The sequence below is a fragment of the Pleurodeles waltl genome, chromosome 6 (assembly GCF_031143425.1).
Source record: "Pleurodeles waltl isolate 20211129_DDA chromosome 6, aPleWal1.hap1.20221129, whole genome shotgun sequence".
Lineage (NCBI taxonomy): Eukaryota > Metazoa > Chordata > Amphibia > Caudata > Salamandridae > Pleurodeles > Pleurodeles waltl.
This window is the reverse complement of record NC_090445.1, coordinates 1,460,585,847-1,460,604,150: the sequence shown is the minus strand read 5'-3', so window position 1 is coordinate 1,460,604,150 and position 18,304 is coordinate 1,460,585,847. Positions and strand designations below refer to the sequence as shown.

Below are 18,304 nucleotides of genomic sequence, written 5' to 3'. Positions count from 1 at the left end.
TGAGGAAGTATACTGAGTATACTCCTGTTTCTTGTTGAGAATGTGGGACCAATTCCATTGCTTGTTTTAGAAGAAGCGATTGTACCTCCTGTTGTAATAGAACATTGTGTTCTGGGGACAATTTGTGGTAACGTGGTGGAATGTTTGGAGGGGTGGAGATCAATTCTAGGCAATAGCCATTGTGGATAATTGATAACACCCAATTGTCTGTGGTGATATTTTGCCAATGAGAGTGGAATTGCTGTAGTCTTCCCCCTATAGGAGATGTGTGGGGTGAATGGGTGGGAAATAAGTCACTGTTTGGACGGTGTAGTGGCCTGTTTTGAGGCTTGGAACTTGCCTCTGTTTCAAAAATGTTGGCCTCTATAGGATCCTCTAAATCCCCCTCACTGATATTGTTACTGCTGTTGTGCCTGCTTTTCCTAGGATATAGAAGCTTCAGAGGATTGTGGTTTGAATCCTCCCCTAAATTGTGGCCTGCAAAAGGAGCCTCTATAGGGTGACGTGTATAATGCTCCCATTGCTTCGGCAGTGTCTGAGTCTTTCCTCAGCTTTTCTATGGTCGTATTGACCTCGGGCCCAAATAAGTGTTTCTTGTCAAAAGGCATGTTGAGTACAGCCTGTTAAATTTCTGTTTTAAAACCAGAAGAGCGTAGCCATGCATGCCTTCTTATAGTAATGGCTGTGTTAACACTTCTGGCTGCTGTATCCGCAGCATCGAGGGCAGACCTTATCTGATTATTGCTTATGGCCTGTCCCTCTTCTACAATCTGCTGTGCCCTCTTTTGATATTCCTTTGGGAGGTGCCGTAGGAGTTCTTGCATCTGATCCCAGTGGGCTGTATCGTATCCGGCGACAAGTGCTTGCGAATTTGCAATTCACCATTGGCTGGCCGCTTGTGTGGCCACTCTCTTGCCAGCAGTATCAAATTTCCTGCTCTCCTTATCAGGTGGAGGAGCATCCCCCGAGGTTTGGCTATTAGCCTTTTTTCTAGCCACACTTACTACTGCTGAATCTGGAGGAACTTGGTGTATGATGTATTCTGGGTCTGTAGGAACAGGTTTGTACTTTTTGTCAATATGCTGAGTAATTACTCTAGCTTTGACTGGCTCACTAAAAATTTGGTCAGCATGTTTGACCATTCCAGGCAACATGGGAAGGCATTGATATCTAGATTGAATGGAGGACAGAGTGTTGAACAAGAAATCCTCCTCTAGGGGCTCAGTATGCATAAGCACCCCATGATAAGCAGCTGCCCTGGAAACAACCTGAGTGTATGCAGTAGTGCCCTCTGGTGGAGAAGGCTTGGTGGGGTATAAGTCTGGATCATTATCTGGAATAGGATCCGCGTCGTATAAATCCCAAGGATCCACTGTATCCCCCTGAGAGTACTGTGAGTGAGTTGGTGAAGGCAACAGTGGTGGACTAGTGTGTGGAGGAGAAAAAGAAAGCTGTGGTGAATGAGGAGGAGAAGTAGGGGCAGGTACTATTTTCTCCTTTTGCTTGTAAATTTTTGCTGGTTGTTGGACAGTGTCTAATTCTTCCTGAAAAGCCAGCTTTCTTTTAGTTTTCAAAGGAGGTGCAGTAACAATTCTGCCAGTCTCTTTGTGTATATGGATTCTGGATTGTCTCTCATCCATAACCTCCAGTATTGGCTGAAACTCAGTGCCCTCATCAGAAGGTCTGTAAGATTCCTGCATTGACTTCGAAATTTTGAGGCGGCTTGAAAGTCCTTGTTCCTCTGTATAAGAAGCTTTCTTGTGTTCCGAAGTTTGGATCTTTTTCGGTCCCGAAAACTGAGTCGGTTGTTTCGGCTCCAAAGCAGGGTGTAAAAGAATCTACTCCGATGAGTGAGGACATTTACTGGAGTCCGAGGCAGAGCTCTTTACTGATTTACTCGACTCCGAAGTTGGCGGAGGAGTGGCCTTTTCCGGCACCGAACCTGATGGTCAGTCGACGACAGTCTTTTTTTGGGGGTCGAACCATGGCCTTCTGGCAGTGGTGTACCAAAGGCCTTTGGTGTTTTTTTGTATATGGACGTAGGGGCAGATGTACTCACGTGCTGGCCAGCAGTGATAGGCCTATCTTCTTCCGATTCTTGCTCGGAGTCGGTGTCTCAGATGGAGACCTCTTTCTGCGCCTGTTCTTCTTCCATGACGCCGAGATGTTCTGTACTTTTCAACGCCATATCTAACCTTCTGGTTCTCCGATCATGCAGGGTCTTCTTTGATTGAAGCGATCAACAGGCCTCACAATCCTCTTCTTGGTCGTCCGGGGGAAGACACAAATTACAAACCAGGTAATGGTCTGTATAGGGAAACTTTGCGTGGCACCGAGGGCAGAATCGAAATGGAGTCCGACCCATCAGGCTTCCACGTGGTAGGCCCGAACAGGCCCAAGTCAGGCGCACGCGCCCAGAAGGGCGAAGTCTATAATCCGACTGTACTATCGGTTCAAGGCTAGATGGAACATGATTGAAACAATACCGACGACTAAATGATTTTTCTAAGGTTTCCGATTCAAAATCTCGGAGCAAGAGGAAACACGTCCGAACCCGACAGCGGAAAGAAAACAAACTAACAATGGAGTCGATGCCCATGCGCACTGTAACCGAGAGGAGGAGTCACTCGATCCTGTGACTCCGAAAAGACTTCTTCAAAGAAAAGCAACTTGTAACACTCCGAGCCCAACACTAGATGTCGGAAGAGCTGTGCATAGCATGTGTATCTGCAGTTACACATGCCATCGAACATATATACACACAAATGCACACACATATATAAGAAAACAAAGGTTAGAGGGACGTTATAGTTAACGTCTGAATTTACTCATGCAAAACGTTAGCAAATCTGCAATTATAGTTAGCGTTATTTCAAGTAACTATAACTTGCGCCCTAAGGAATTGTAACTTACGCCCCATCATGCACAGTTTTTTCTTCATTAATTTGACTGCCAATGCTTCATTTATATTTTTTAAAAGAGTTGTAGATGTTGTCATGAATGCTATATCATCTAGGGTAATAGTGCATGGCGAGGGTGCAAGTTATAGTTACCTTAGGGCGCAAGTTATAACTACGTGAAATAACTCAAACTGATAAATTTCTACGGTTTTGTACAAGTAAATTCAGAACCTAACTATAACGTCCCTGTAACCTTTGTTTTTTTTAAGTGAATTTCTATGTTTTTTTTTAACTTTATTTCCTAACTATAATGTTCTTGTAACCCTTGCTTTTTTCAGTGCATTTCAATGGATTTTTTTTTTAACCATAAATTGATTTTCATTATTATATGTTAATCCACTGCACGTAAGACCTGCACGACCTACAGCTAACCCCGTAGGGCGGGTGTGGGCTGCAGGGCCTGTCTCTCTGGGTGTGAGAATAGGTGTGGGAGAGTGAGAGAGTGTATCTGGGTGTTAGAATGGATATGCCAGAGTCTGCCTGGGTATGAGAGTGTCTATCTGGTTGTGAGAGTAAGTGTGATAGGGAGTCTCTGAGTGTGAGAGTGGGTGTGAGAGCATTTCTGTTAGTGGGTGTCTAAGTGTCTGCGTGGGTCTGTGAGTGGGTGTGTGAGTCTGAGTGGGTCTGTGAGTGGGTACAGGAGTCACTGAGTGGGTGCGTGAGTGTCTAACTGGGTCTGTGATTGGGAGAATGAGTGTCTAAATGGTTCTGTGAGTGAATGCATGAGTGAGTGGGTCTGTGATTTGGTGTGTGGGTCTGTAAGTGGGTGTGTGAGTCTCTGGAGTGCGCCTGAGTGAGTGCGTGAGTCTCCGAGTGTGTCTGTGAGTGGGTGCATGAGCCTGAGAGGGTCTGTGAGTGTCTGTGTCAGTAGCTGTGTGAGTAACTCTGCCACAAAGGAACCGTACCTGCTTGTGTATCCAACAAGAGTCCACAGTTTTGCACAAAATGTCTACCCAACTGAAGTACTTTCTATTGGTTACTTACTAAGGGCTCCATTGTTGGGTAAATGCCCACTGTGTATTCTACACTAAAGCTGCATAATGGACCACGAGGAAATGTCTCCAGGCAACCTTGTGCATGTTCAGCAATGTGGTTATTCCTCATGCATCTTTCTCCAGAATTCTGTAATAACATGAATCTTGCTATAGAAAGGCCAAGAAGACTAAAAATACATAAATCGCCATAAATAGATGGAGGAGGGGGCCGCTTGGTCCCCCCCCTCCTCTGGCTGACTTTGGACCTAGCTGTGACCATACCCTGTGGCCCAGCCTTCATTTAATAGGGGAGAAGGAGCTGTGCACCCCACCCTCCCCGGGCCGATTTCGGCCACGGGGATCCCATCCCTCTGGGCCCAGCCTCAATTAAATGCAGGAGGGGGGTCATGAGGCTCCCCTCCTCCCTGGGCCGATCTCGGCCCCAGGGACCCCCTTCCCCTGGGCCTGGCCTTTATCAAATGGAGGCGGGGTCCCTTCCCCGGACCAATCTCTGCACTGAGGACCCAATTCCCCCGGGGCCCAGCCATAATTAAATGGGGGAGAGAGTCCACATAGCCCCCCCCTCCCTGGGTCAATTTTGGCCCAGGGACCCCATCTCTGGGGCCCGCCCATTTGTTCTGGGTAATCCCCAAGGCCCCCAGTGTGCCAAGCGACCACGGGGGAGCCTCAAGGCCCCCACGGTCCCAGCTGACTCCCCGCCTCCTGCGGAGCTAGCATTGCTTTTGCGCAGAGACTGCTTCTAAACATGCACTGCCCTGTGTGCAAAGGCAATCATTTTCTCTGTTGCAGCCAGGGAAACAGAGGAAGCCTCTGCTTCCAGTGGATGAGAGCACTTTGACAACTCTCACCTGCTGAAAGCAGTGTGTTTGCTCTGACTTGGCAGGGGATGTCAAAGCTCCCACCAAGTCAGAGCAAAACAGCTATGTCCCGGGGGTGGTCACCCCAGGGTAGCCCTGGGAGGTGACGGTCCCCAGAGCCATTACCCGCCCCCATGGTGGTCCACAGAGCTGAGTAGGGGAGGGGAGGGTTCGGTTGCGGGCCCAGCCCACCAACATATAATAGATTACTAGCCCTGGGAAAGTGGGGGTCCTGAGGCCTTGGGGGGGGCACGTACCCCCACATACTATTTGTTTTAAGCCCCAGGGAGGTGGCGGTTCCCAGGGCATAAATAAGCCCAGGATGAGTGCCCCGTGCGTCTTTCTCCTGTATTTTTTATATGCCCACGGGACCTGGCCCACCCAGGGGGTCTACTAAAACAAGTGCGGGAGACACTTGGCTTTTTCTAAATTTTTGCTGCAAATTTGCGCCGTCCTTGTGAATTCACAGCAAAATTATGCTCTTTTGCCCTGGTGGGGTCCCCTCTGGGACCAGAGCTAAGGGGCCAGAGTGTCCCTACCCTGCCCCCTTTTTGTTTTACGTATTTACAGGACTCGGCTGAAGCCGAGTCCCAAGATGGCTGCAAACAATTCCTTTTTGAAGGAGAACAGGAGTATCTGCGAAGTCTTCATTTTCGTTTAACATTCCAAAAACTACTGAATGGATATACACCACACAACAAAAAGCACTCTTTCTGGACCAAGAGCCACCTTCCTGCCAGATGTGGTTTAATTCTGGTTTGACAGATGTTCACAAAATATTCCCCCCAAAATAGTGTGCCTGTGATTTTTTTGGCGCATGGGGTGATCTGTCAACTGGGGTCCGAGACAAAGAGGGGGATCAAAAAACATGTTTCCCATGTTAATTCCTATAAGAGTTTTGAACACGAGTACAGCCCGAACCACTGATCGAAAATACACCAAATTTAGCAGAAAGCTAGATTTTGTTCCGCAGATTGTGCTTTCTGTTATGTGGTGTAAATCTGTTCAGAAGTTTTTGAGATAATAAAGGGAAAATAAAATTGTATATCTAGGGCTGTGGATCAATCACAACATTTTTGCAGAGACTGTGGCGAATTTGGGAATGCACATGCCAGCAGGAATGCTGTGATTGGCTGGCTGCAAACTGACAAGAATGTTGCGGCGACCATTTTAGGTTATGAGACACGGTCCCAGGGCTCAAAAATAAAATAAAAAGTGGCATAAGGTTCAGGGTGATGGTAGCCTGACCACAGGGGTGTGATATATGGGTCTTTGAAGGTCAAATTATGACCTTAAAATTATTTTTTTCACAACACGCAATATGTGCAAATACGTTGCGATGCTCAGTGCGCGCCCCAGTGTTACGTTGTGACGAATTCACGAATGTCAGCGACATTGTTTTTAAAACTTTCACTCATTAATACACTAAATCATTCACTCAATGAAGCACTCGGACACTCACACACCCACTCAGAGAGTCACTCACCCACCCACAGACACACTAAGACCTCATGCACTCACTCACAGACCCACTCAGACACTGATGCACCAGCTCACATACCCAGACATTCATGCGTCCACTCACAGACCCACTCAGACCCTCAAGTACCCACTCACAGACCCACTGACACTCATGCACCCACTCACAGACTCAATCAGACCCCCACACACCCTCTCACAGACCCACTCAATGATGCACCCACTCATACACTCATGCGCCCACTTACAGACCCATTCAGACGTCACACATCCACTCACAAATCCACTCAGACCCTCAAGTACCCACTCACAGACCCACTGATCCTCATGCACCCACTCAGACTCACTCAGAACCCCACACACCCTCTCACAGACCCACTCAGACACTGACGCACCCACTCATAGACGCACTGACGTCACACACACTCTTTCACACCCAGAGACACCCTCTCATACTTATTCTCACACCCAAAGAGAAAGACCCTTCAGTCGTGCATGATTGGGTCATTATTGGGGTTGGCTGCCCGCCATGCACAGCTGAAGGCTTTGCGCGGGGTTGGGTGGTTATAGGGGGTTGGCTGTAGGACCTGGCCACAGGTCGTGCGTGGCGGTGGTTGGATTTACATATAGTAATTCAAATTACTCTACATTTAAAAAACCATAGAAATTCACTGAAAAAACAAAGGTTGCAGGGATGCTATAGTTACAAAATAGAATTTTAAAAAACCTATTAAAATTAACTTAAAATACCTAAGGTTACAGGGACATTATAGTTAGGTTCTGAACATACTCATAAAAAACATAAAAATTCAGCAGTTATAGTTAGAGTTATTTCAAGTAACCATAACTCTGGCCCCAAGGTAACTATAACTCGCACCCTTGCCATGCACGTACGTCACACATATTTGTTTTATGCCATGCTCTTTAGAACTGTGAAGGAATTTTAAACATGAAACAAAACCAGGAAAGCAAGGAATACAACTATGCCTAAAATCACGCTAAATAGACCAAATGGTGTCCTCTATTAAATCATTAAATGTGCAGTCGGTGAGACATTAAACAGTGAATGGAGTGTTTTATGCTACTTATGCTGTAGTGTGATTTAGCTTTGCACTGTACTGTAGTTATAAATGAATAATAAATGTGTGACTGCATGTTTGTTAGTACATGTGTTCTTTATAACATGCTACAGGGCCACAGTTATTTTCAAAGGCATGACACACACAGACATATATATAAGATGAAGGCAAGCCAATGAAGGCTCGAGTCATGCCTCCTTCTGACTCAGCAGAATGTCATCTTGGAACCTCGATCCTAAAACAAGCCAAACCTTCATGTGGTTTCTGCAACCTCCCCTTACTGCAACCACCTGGACCCCTTATTCCAACCCCAAACCACTCCTGCAGCAGATGAGGCTGCCCCTGCTGGGCTCGTTCGGCAGATGGTCTAATAGTGAAGGTTCTGGTGAGCGCTGTAACAAAGCTCAGAGAGGGATGTTATGCCAATGATGTTTCTCCAAGCACTGACGGAGGGTCCTGATGGAACCCACGGGGTGCTGACAAAAGCAAAACGCCTGCACGATGTGCGCCCTGTGGAAAAGTCTACATAACTGAGCTCTGCGCGTCCCTTGCGTTGGGGGCACTCCTAGAGCTTTACCAGTACTGTACAGGGAGTGCAGAATTATTAGGCAAGTTGTATTTTTGAGGATTAATTTTATTATTGAACAACAACCATGTTCTCAATGAACCCAAAAAACTCATTAATATCAAAGCTGAATATTTTTGGAAGTAGTTTTTAGTTTATTTTTAGTTTTAGCTATGTTAGGGGGATATCTGTGTGTGCAGGTGACTATTACTGTGCATAATTATTAGGCAACTTAACAAAAAAAAATATATACCCATTTCAATTATTTATTATTGCCAGTGAAACCAATATAACATCTCAACATTCACAAATATACATTTCTGACATTCAAAAACAAAACAAAAACAAATCAGTGACCAATATAGCCACCTTTCTTTGCAAGGACACTCAAAAGCCTGCCATCCATGGATTCTGTCAGTGTTTTGATCTGTTCACCATCAACATTGCGTGCAGCAGCAACCACAGCCTCCCAGACACTGTTCAGAGAGGTGTACTGTTTTCCCTCCTTGTAAATCTCACATTTGATGATGGACCACAGGTTCTCAATGGGGTTCAGATCAGGTGAACAAGGAGGCCATGTCATTAGATTTCCTTCTTTTATACCCTTTCTTGCCAGCCACGCTGTGGAGTACTTGGACGCGTGTGATGGAGCATTGTCCTGCATGAAAATCATGTTTTTCTTGAAGGATGCAGACTTCTTCCTGTTCCACTGCTTGAAGAAGGTGTCTTCCAGGAACTGGCAGTAGGACTGGGAGTTGAGCTTGACTCCATCCTCAACCCGAAAAGGCCCCACAAGCTCATCTTTGATGATACCAGCCCAAACCAGTACTCCACCTCCACCTTGCTGGCGTCTGAGTCGGACTGGAGCTCTCTGCCCTTTACCAATCCAGCCACGGGCCCATACATCTGGCCCATCAAGACTCACTCTCATTTCATCAGTCCATAAAACCTTAGAAAAATCAGTCTTGAGATATTTCTTGGCCCAGTCTTGACGTTTCAGCTTGTGTGTCTTGTTCAGTGGTGGTCGTCTTTCAGCCTTTCTTACCTTGGCCATGTCTCTGAGTATTGCACACCTTGTGCTTTTGGGCACTCCAGTGATGTTGCAGCTCTGAAATATGGCCAAACTGGTGGCAAGTGGCATCGTGGCAGCTGCACGCTTGACTTTTCTCAGTTCATGGGCAGTTATTTTGCGCCTTGGTTTTTCCACACGCTTCTTGCGACCCTGTTGACTATTTTGAATGAAACGCTTGATTGTTCGATGATCACGCTTCAGAAGCTTTGCAATTTTAAGAGTGCTGCATCCCTCTGCAAGATATCTCACTATTTTTGACTTTTCTGAGCCTGTCAAGTCCTTCTTTTGACCCATTTTGCCAAAGGAAAGGAAGTTGCCTAATAATTATGCACACCTGATATAGGGTGTTGATGTCATTAGACCACACCCCTTCTCATTACAGAGATGCACATCACCTAATATGCTTAATTGGTAGTAGGCTTTCGAGCCTATACAGCTTGGAGTAAGACAACATGCATAAAGAGGATGATGTGGTCAAAATACTCATTTGCCTAATAATTCTGCACTCCCTGTATTTTGTTACTGCGTGTAATTGCATGAACTGAAGGCATGGGGGCTCTCCTAAAATCGACCTTATATCTTATGGAAGGGGAAGCAGGCGCTATCAACATTAAAATAGAATACCCTGTGCTCCCTTAACTTAACTCTGTATTTATTGTAGAAAGACTTTTCGTTGTAAGTAACTCAACTTTACATTTAATGTATATATTTATTTAATACGATGTACGGATGTAGCTTAACAAAGAATTCAAAATAAAGCAATAAACGTTGATGTAAAATAGGAGAAAGAAAAAGATACCCACCTAGTAGCTAGACAGCACAATATGAAACCAAGAAACCTGGGAACAATGCCAGAATCCCTGCCTGACCAAGCTGTGTGATCCTTGAAAACTTATTTCCTGCTACCTTTTTGGAAAATGTCAGTTATGGATGTGAGTTGTATAAAAACCTTTCTTTTGTATGTTGTAGTAGACTATAACATCGCTGCATCTTTAGTAACACTCTGGGCCCCATTAAGGACATGAATGACAAGTGATTTTCGGCTCACTAATGCCATTGGCGTCAGCGTGGATGAGGGAAATAACTGTTTCTATGTTTATATTTCAAAACTATTCTGAAAATGTCTCTGAATTCAGAGATACAGTACTTGAATAGAACACTTCTGCATGTTAAATCCCCCTTTTGAATTTTCGAATAGCCTTATCATATTGTTTTACCTGCTGTTTGTTGCACGATTTACTTGCCAAATATGTTGATAGATTGGCTCGAGTTATGGCTCTTAGAGCCTGGCTTCCCCTATTCATTTGCAGGCTTTCCCACCTCGAATTAAAATCTCTCTCTCTAAAATGAACTTAGAAACAGTTATCCTTGCTTGCAAAATACACACACAAATGCTCTCTCTGTGAGCATCACAACGGCCCCAACAGCGCTGGGATGCCTGGCTTCACCTTGGGGGTTGCCCAGGACTGGGCATCTTACAGGGAAAGCCAGGAGGGGTTCCACAGCGGTATGCGTTCAGCGCCTCGATACCTCCGGGTCGGAGTGCGCTTTACAAGTACGAATTTACATTTACATCTATGGAAACACCATCCAAACCAAACTTCCCACCACTGGGGAATAAATTTTATATATATATATATATATATATATATATATATATACAGAAAGCGAGAAAGAGCACACACAAACATGTATGTGTATATTTTTTACAAAATATGTGTAACTATCAGTCCATTTCATATCATCATGTGCAGGTACATGTTTGAGCCATACTGCAATGTAACGAATGTTTCAAAACACTATAAACAAAGAAAGCAATGTACACAAATTTCACTTCATTCAATTGAGCTGTATTACAGTTGCAAAGACTGTCATAAGCACAAATGCTCTTACCTGCTCCTTCGAAGGTGCAAGAAGTTCCTCTATCATCATGCTATCCCGTGCGAAAGAGCTTCTGTTCAGCGTGTAGGACCTATCCGAACTGAAGGAGCGGAGGCTGTTGTATTTACAATTTACCACAGAACAAGTTGATGACAATGAGATGGATAAAACAAAAAGTTAATGCATGCATCTTCCAGCAATTAGCAAAAAGATGATTTAAATGAAGAATGAACATTAAGCATGGAAAAATAAAATAAATGGGATAACAAAATTGCTATTCTATGAGTTTCAGATCAGTGCTGCAGCTCACAACTCATTAGGAAACAGGACTATTGGCCTTCTTCACTATAACCATCATTTTGTGGATGTCACAATCAAAAAGACTGACTGTTCTACTTGCTTGTAGGGCCAGAACAGTGCACCACTGGCAAAATTCAATGGTCACAATAACTTGCAGCAAATGAAATATTCCAAAATGAAAGTCACTGGCTAATTTGTTAGACTTGAGGTTGATTGCTTACTTAGTATAAAATGATAAGCCTCTACCAACATGTCCACAACTACAAGCTCACTACTGGAAGGCACATACACGTGTGTGTGAAAACCATGCAGCTTTATCGAAATTCACAGCAGGCCAACTCACAAAGTACATGTGCTGATTGCGTAGAAAGGAAAAATACTTGTAAGTAACCGCTACACAAGCACAAAGAACAAAACGAAGTGCTAATGGGTGTGGTCACCAAATAGGATGTGTTCCACAGAGATGTTCTAAGGAACATCTTCAACAATGATTGCAAAATGTGAATTGTCTAGGATGTCACTAAGAACCGCCCTGTAGAAAACATCTCCACTTTTGACAGATACCCACACAGAATTGTGTATGGTTCCCATATATGGTAAATATTAACACACCGTTTTTTTGTTGTTATTACAGGTAAAAAAAGATGGCAAAAGGTTTATCAATGGAGAAAGTTGTTTAACTGATAAGAACCTAATGTTTCCATTTATATTTAGCTTAATTGTATTTATACACACTTTAAATCACTTTTTTGGTCTATATTTTTTCTGTGTATTTCTCTTTATTTTATTTTCTGTGTGGAAGGAATGTATTTTCTATGTAGGACTGTTCCCTTTATCTGTATATGTGTCTAGGTCTTCTTGCATTTTAGGAAGAAGAGGGTGCTGAAAGGGATTTTCTTTTGGTGGAATATGACATCAAATCAGTGAAACACCTGTGTTTTTTTTACCGTTGTGACGTCAGAACAGTGACGTCTCTATTTTCCAAAGTGCGAAAAGCTAAGATTTCAGAACCTAGGGCCAGATGTACCAAAGGGTTTTATCCATTCTGTGTCTATGGGAAAATGTGTTCGTACATATGGGCCCTACTTCTTTCTTCACAACAAGCTGTAGCTACAGTAGAACAGAAGATGCAGTGGTGCACCCAAATAGTGTGAGGGGTCCAGTGCACCCCAACTGTGGCAGTCTTTAATTAACCAATGAAGGAAGTGGACCCACTTTCTTTGCTGCCCAGTGATTTCATAGTTTCCTCTAAAAGCACAGTTAAAAAAGGCTCAGCACACACACATTCAACGTTATAACCAGGAGTCAACAAAAGCAAGCTACCTCGTATGTGTTAATCACACTGAGCCGACAAAAAACAGGAAATTTACCACAGAACAGAAACCACACCACTTCACAATACGCACAAGACTGGAGATGAGCACGGGAGAGAGCAGAGAAATGAAGTCAGGGTGGCGTGCCCTCTTACCTGATCTTAGGACTAGTTTTAAGAAATATACAAGGATGTTCAGGGGAGAACAGAAGAAACAGAAAGGAAACAATCAGACGGCGAAAGTAAAATGTTGCTGCGAGTAACTCAAACGTTTCATGCATGTATGTTATCCTCAGAATCACAATGCTTTATTTAATTCCAGGATCTGCCTATTTTACAGCGCCTGGAATGTGGCAGCTGGTGAGACCACGAGTCGTTGTGTGATGTGAGCATAACATGTGGATATGAACTGTGCCGATGTAAAATTAAACAGCTGCAACTGCAATGACATTTTCGAAATAAGAAGCATGGAAGCGATAAAAAAAATCATTTCGAGCGGGAATGCAAACCAATAAAAATGATTAACATTTCAAAACATGCGACCAGCTCTGTTTCGTTTGAGGTTCCCTGTAAGATCTTTCGTCTGCATTTAGATCCCATCTACCCTTTTAGCACAGCTCCATGTCACAACACGCTTCTGGTTTACAAACTGGGGCGCTATCTTTCCTAGCGGAAGTTTCTACAAAGTTAAACATGCATCAAGTTACCGACGGGTTAAACAAACGAAAGTGTAATACCTCGATCCTGAAAGATGGGCACGTTCAGGCTGCAGTCTTCCAGATCTAACGCAACCTGTACAGAGGAGCCTGGAGTGTAAACATCCCAGCTTTACCTTGTGGGAGGTGTCATTCAGAGGCAGACAATGCAACTTTTTTTTTTAAACATCTCAGTAAGCCATAGGAAAAAGTCCTCTGGGCACTCTGGAGTGGGTTTAATTATTAGCCTCAAAATAATTTGCCTGTCAGCATTCATGCTGCCTGAACTACAAATGTGGAAGTTATCTATCCACGGGCACAAGGCAGCGTTTGTTACACGGAGAGAAAGGGCTCAGACAAACACTGCCAGTAACAAACTGTGCTTCTAGTGGGGAGGAAATCCTCGTGTCGCGCGGCACCTGCCTCGTTTCTGCGGCAGCTTCTGTCGATGTGGCCATTGGTAATTAACTGAAGCCGACAGGAAGTGCTTCAGTGAGGGGGGTCAACACGTCACGTGAAAGCATAAAAGCATATATAGTAATAGTATTTATATAGCGTTTACTACCCCTGCCGAGGCGTCGACATACTCTTTCTGAACGCTCCCCTAGATCAGACAAAGCACCTGCAATGCAAACAATACTAAGGGGGTCCTTTATATAAATCCACATTTTCCCACGTATCCATCCACATGTTAAAATCCGGCCTCACGTTTCTAAGAAACGTCATCTTTTCACAAACTCTAAGCATACATTTACTAGCTCCACCTCATAGCAGAGCAATAACACAACTCCTCTAAAACACGCACACCCATCATTCCCACCCAACCTGTTTATAGCATGCCAAATTTAACTGACTATACCTAATTACGAAAACAGTCCACGTGACTAGGTCCAGTTTTAAATAGACTGAATTCCTCGCATATAACCTATCCGCTCGGAAATCTTTAATAGTAAAACATGAAAAGGCGGAGGGGGTGTGTTTGATGTTGTTTCATGTGGTGGGACGAGGCCAAGTGAAGAAAGGCACAGTACCTGGCAGATCGCGCCCCTATGCTGAACCCCATGTAGCCTTCCTGCGGCAGGGAATCGTCGCCCAGTTCTTTCAGGTCCTGCGGCCCCAGGTACTTGTCGGTGTCGCCTGTCATGGCGTCCTCACCTGTCGGGACAGAAGCACACTTCAACAAGACGCTCCAGAATATACACGCACTTGGCTGTTCAGCAACACCCACAGACCGGCGGCTGGCAGTGATGAATCAATTAAGTTAGCCCCTAGGGTTTTTTCCATGTTAAAATGCCAGCAGGCCTCCCTCAGCACGCGTTAGAATACAGCAGCTTCTAAAGTAATTAGGACACCAGCGAGAACAGTCATTTCTCGGCTAGAGTGTCTTAAAACATATCTGACCACTGCAAAAAAGGAAAAAAAGGGAGTTATCTAACACTGAAGAAGTATGTATGGAATCCGTGTGTGCCCGATAAGGACGTAGGCAAAAGTGAAAACACCGGTTCCCACCCTAGTCGTTGAAAGGTGTGTTATCCCACCTGGCGCTGACCACAGGGGGGCGCTCTGTTTAGCAATAACGTCCGAAACTTGCGATTTAAAAGCACCTGCTGGAAAGTTCGTTGTGCGTTTAGCCATCAAGAAACAATTACAATGTCAGGATACCTCTTGTGATTAATGTTCCTGCTAAAGAGAGAGATAGGAGTTTGGTCTAGTGGCAGCTTTGACTCAACATAAAGTAGCATAGAGGGTTAATATGCCTGCTGCAAAAAAAAGAACTATGGGGCATATTAAAAAAAAGTGGTGTTGCACACAGTGCAGCACCACATTTCTTGTACCCCTTAGAGCCACCCCAACGCCACCATGGGTGCGTCATATTTAAAAAACGGAGCACCATAGCTGTAGTTAGGGGACTAGTGTCAGAATTTTAGAATTTTTTATAGCTGGTTTGACCCTTTGCAGGATTAGCATAAAAAGTTTTGGCACTAATCTTGCAAAGCACCCAGAGCCCATTGTAACCTATGGAAGCTTCCTTTTAATGCCTCCTATGAGCAGGTGTTAAAAGTGTCGGAAAAAAATGCAGCGAAGAAATCAGATTTCTTTGCCCCCCCCCAACGTTAAGATGCCCCCTTTGCATACATTATGCCTGGCGAGGCATAATGTAGTGCAAAGGGTTACAAAGTGGCACAATGCATACATTGCGCCTCTTTGTAAATATGGTGCAGTGTTTTTAGCCTTCTAATGCCCATTAGTGTAAAAAAATTACAATAATGTGGCATTAGAATGGCACAAGGGGCTCTTAAATATGCCCCTATGGCAGTGCTTAATTTGTGCTTGTTGTTTCCGGTGCGGAGCACCGGCACTCATTTTTGAGGACCGGCACTTATTTTCCTGCCTCAAGAATTTACTGCGAGAAAAAGACACATATGGGAAAGACGGAGGAAGAGAAAAACGAAAAAGCATCACAATGGGAAAAAGCAGAAATCCGCAAGAGTGACCTGAAGGGGCAGGGAGTGCCTGTAGATGGATTGAAGAGGCCCAAGATGGCTTCAGGATTACGCTGCCTTGGAATTACGTGCTTTCACATTTAATTGCAGCAGCCAGCGTGTTTATGAGGAGGGCTTTGGGCACTGGCACCTTTTTGTTTACAAATTAAGCACCGCCACTTTTCTAGCACCCCTTAGCTCCCCACTAACGCCACCATGTGTGTGTCATATTTAAAAGACGGCGCACACCTGTGGTAGTTAGGGGACTACCTTCAGAAATTTTGTATGCAGGTCTGGCGCTTTGCAGGATTAGTGTACATTTTTTTAATGCTAATTCTGCAAAGCACACAGGGGCCCATTGTAACCAACAGACGCCTCCTTTTAACACCTGCTCTGAGCAGGCGTTAAAACTGCCAGAAAAAAATGACGCAAAGAAATCTGCCAGATTTCTTTGCACCATTTTTTTGCCCCCGCGCGACAGGGGAATGCCACCTTTGCATTCAATATGCCTGGCGCAGGCATAATGTAGCGTAAAGGGATACAAAGTGACGCAATGCATGCATTGCGCCACTTTGTAAATATGGCATGGCGTTTTTGGCCTTCTAATGCCACATTAGCGTAAAAAAATGACACTAATTTGCCGTTAGATTGGCACTAGGGGCTCTTAAATATGCCTCTAAATTTTATGTGGCTAGCTGAGTGGATTAGTAAAGCCAGCCTTTACAAGAGCTTTAAAACACATGAATGTATGTGAAAGGGGAGCTATGGAGAAATGAGGGGCACATTTGCCAGGTGGTAGTGAGTGAAACCAAGGAAGAGGTCATGGGGTGGGGTGGTGCCACAATAAACTGTCGCACAGGGCGCCACCATTACTAAAACCGTACCTTTATCTTAAAACATACTCACTTTGAATGCGAGTGATAGTAGTTTCAGGCTTCAAGCAAAGTTTTATGTGTTGATGAGGGTGGTATATGCCCAATTGTGGCAGAAAAATGTGTTAATTAGGAGCGAATCTTTCAGAAACACTGAATACACAATACATTTTATGGGCTTTCCTAACAAAAGGGACACATCGTTCTTAATATGAACCAACAGTTCCAGTGCAATCTTAAACTATTTGAGGATTCGAGTTGGGTTTAATGTCAGAAGCCAAATGGGATCGCTCGATTCAACAGCAAAATGGCTCAGCCAGTGAAACGCTCACCCTGACACTGCTATGAATTTGTAAGACAGAGGGTTTCGAACCTCAGCTAGGCCAGCTCAACTTTCCATCCTTTCGAGGTCAGTAAAACGAGTACCATTTCATTGGGCTTTAAAAACACGTTCTTTATAGCGCTATTAAACGACAGGCATGGTATGTAGGGCTATAAAACCACACGTTATTATTGGAAATAAATATGCTTAAGAACATACACATCACATATTATTAGACAGCGAACTGCTCCCTTGTATCTTAGTGCTTGTTGGGATCTGGAGCCAAGGTTTCATGGACTTAAAACATGTTGCTAATATATCACAGACTGTTTAAGAAAGTGTAGCTCTACCAATCATTGGCAAAGTCAATAGGTCTCAACCTTTGACAGGTAATAGTTGGCCTTTCGGCATTGACAATACGTGCGATGCTGAAATGCAGCGGCAAAACCGAAAAAAGGCAAAATGGCAGGCGGGCCCAAAATGAAGACATATATATATATACACACACACACAAACATATGCGTCATGATGCTGCGAAGGCATTTACTTTTTTTTACTTTAGCGATCCTGAATAGCTAACGCTCATCTTGCTGGAGTGATACATTAAAACGTCTAAAAAGTGTGCATAAGCACATTATGCAGACTGGAGCGGACTGCGGACCAGTAGCAAACTGCAGCGACTGCGCTCTCCAATGAGGGAAATAAGTCATAAAGAAACCCAGGATGAAGCGTGACAGGGGAGAATCAGAGGAGCGGGGGAAGAGGGTGGAAAAGACTCAGTGATGGCCAGCTCAGGGGATTATCAGGAGAGCTACGGAGGAGCTGGAAAGGAGGCAGAAAAAAGATGATTGGGATAGGGAGGACAGGGGAAGCATAAGAGAAGCTTGGGAGGGAACACAAAGTGTGGGGCAGGGATGTGAGGAGGGAAGCAGCACATGACAGAGACAGCAAGAAAACACATGCACTCTTACAGAGTAAAAAAAAAAAAACTTCCATGATGGCAGCAAGTCATCCAATCAAAAGGATGCTGAAGGGACTATGCTCGAGAGGTGCGACAAACAAGATGGGGAAAGAAAGCTTCAAATAAGAGGGAATTAATCAGTAATAAGCACTTGGCTGAACCAAGACCTACTCTACATATTGGTATTGTACTAAATAGGTCTTTCCTCAACACACTGCAAAAGCTGCTGGCAGGGGAGCGCTAACATTGACGTTACCAATACCATGACAAAGAAGCTTTCATTTAAGTTATTTCTGGCTGTCAATATAGTATATGATGTGTCCTCTATATTGCCCTTTTGTGCAAGGTAGTTCCTAGAGATGTTTCCAAGCAGCGTACAGCGTGTTTCTTCTCTGGGAAAATGGTGCTCTAACTAGGTTAAGGCTGCCTTTCAGTTAAAAGACTCCTATCAGACCGTGCAGCCTGTGGCAT

At 44.3% G+C, this 18,304-nt stretch overlaps 1 protein-coding gene across 36 annotated transcripts in view; it reads right to left on the bottom strand.

Annotated features, from left to right (window-relative positions):
- ANK3 (ankyrin 3) overlaps nucleotides 1-18,304 on the bottom strand; it is a 1,678,649-nt gene that overhangs the window by 259,259 nt on the left and 1,401,086 nt on the right. For 31 of the 36 annotated variants that reach the window (XM_069240922.1, XM_069240928.1, XM_069240932.1 and 28 more), the window contains 2 exons: nucleotides 14,227-14,350; nucleotides 10,901-11,003 (listed from right to left, as the gene is read on the bottom strand). In XM_069240922.1, coding sequence (XP_069097023.1) covers nucleotides 10,901-11,003; nucleotides 14,227-14,350 — 227 coding nt within the window. The remainder of the gene's footprint in view (nucleotides 1-10,900; nucleotides 11,004-14,226; nucleotides 14,351-18,304) is intronic. The other 5 variants (XM_069240923.1, XM_069240942.1, XM_069240948.1 and 2 more) reach the window with 1 other exon arrangement.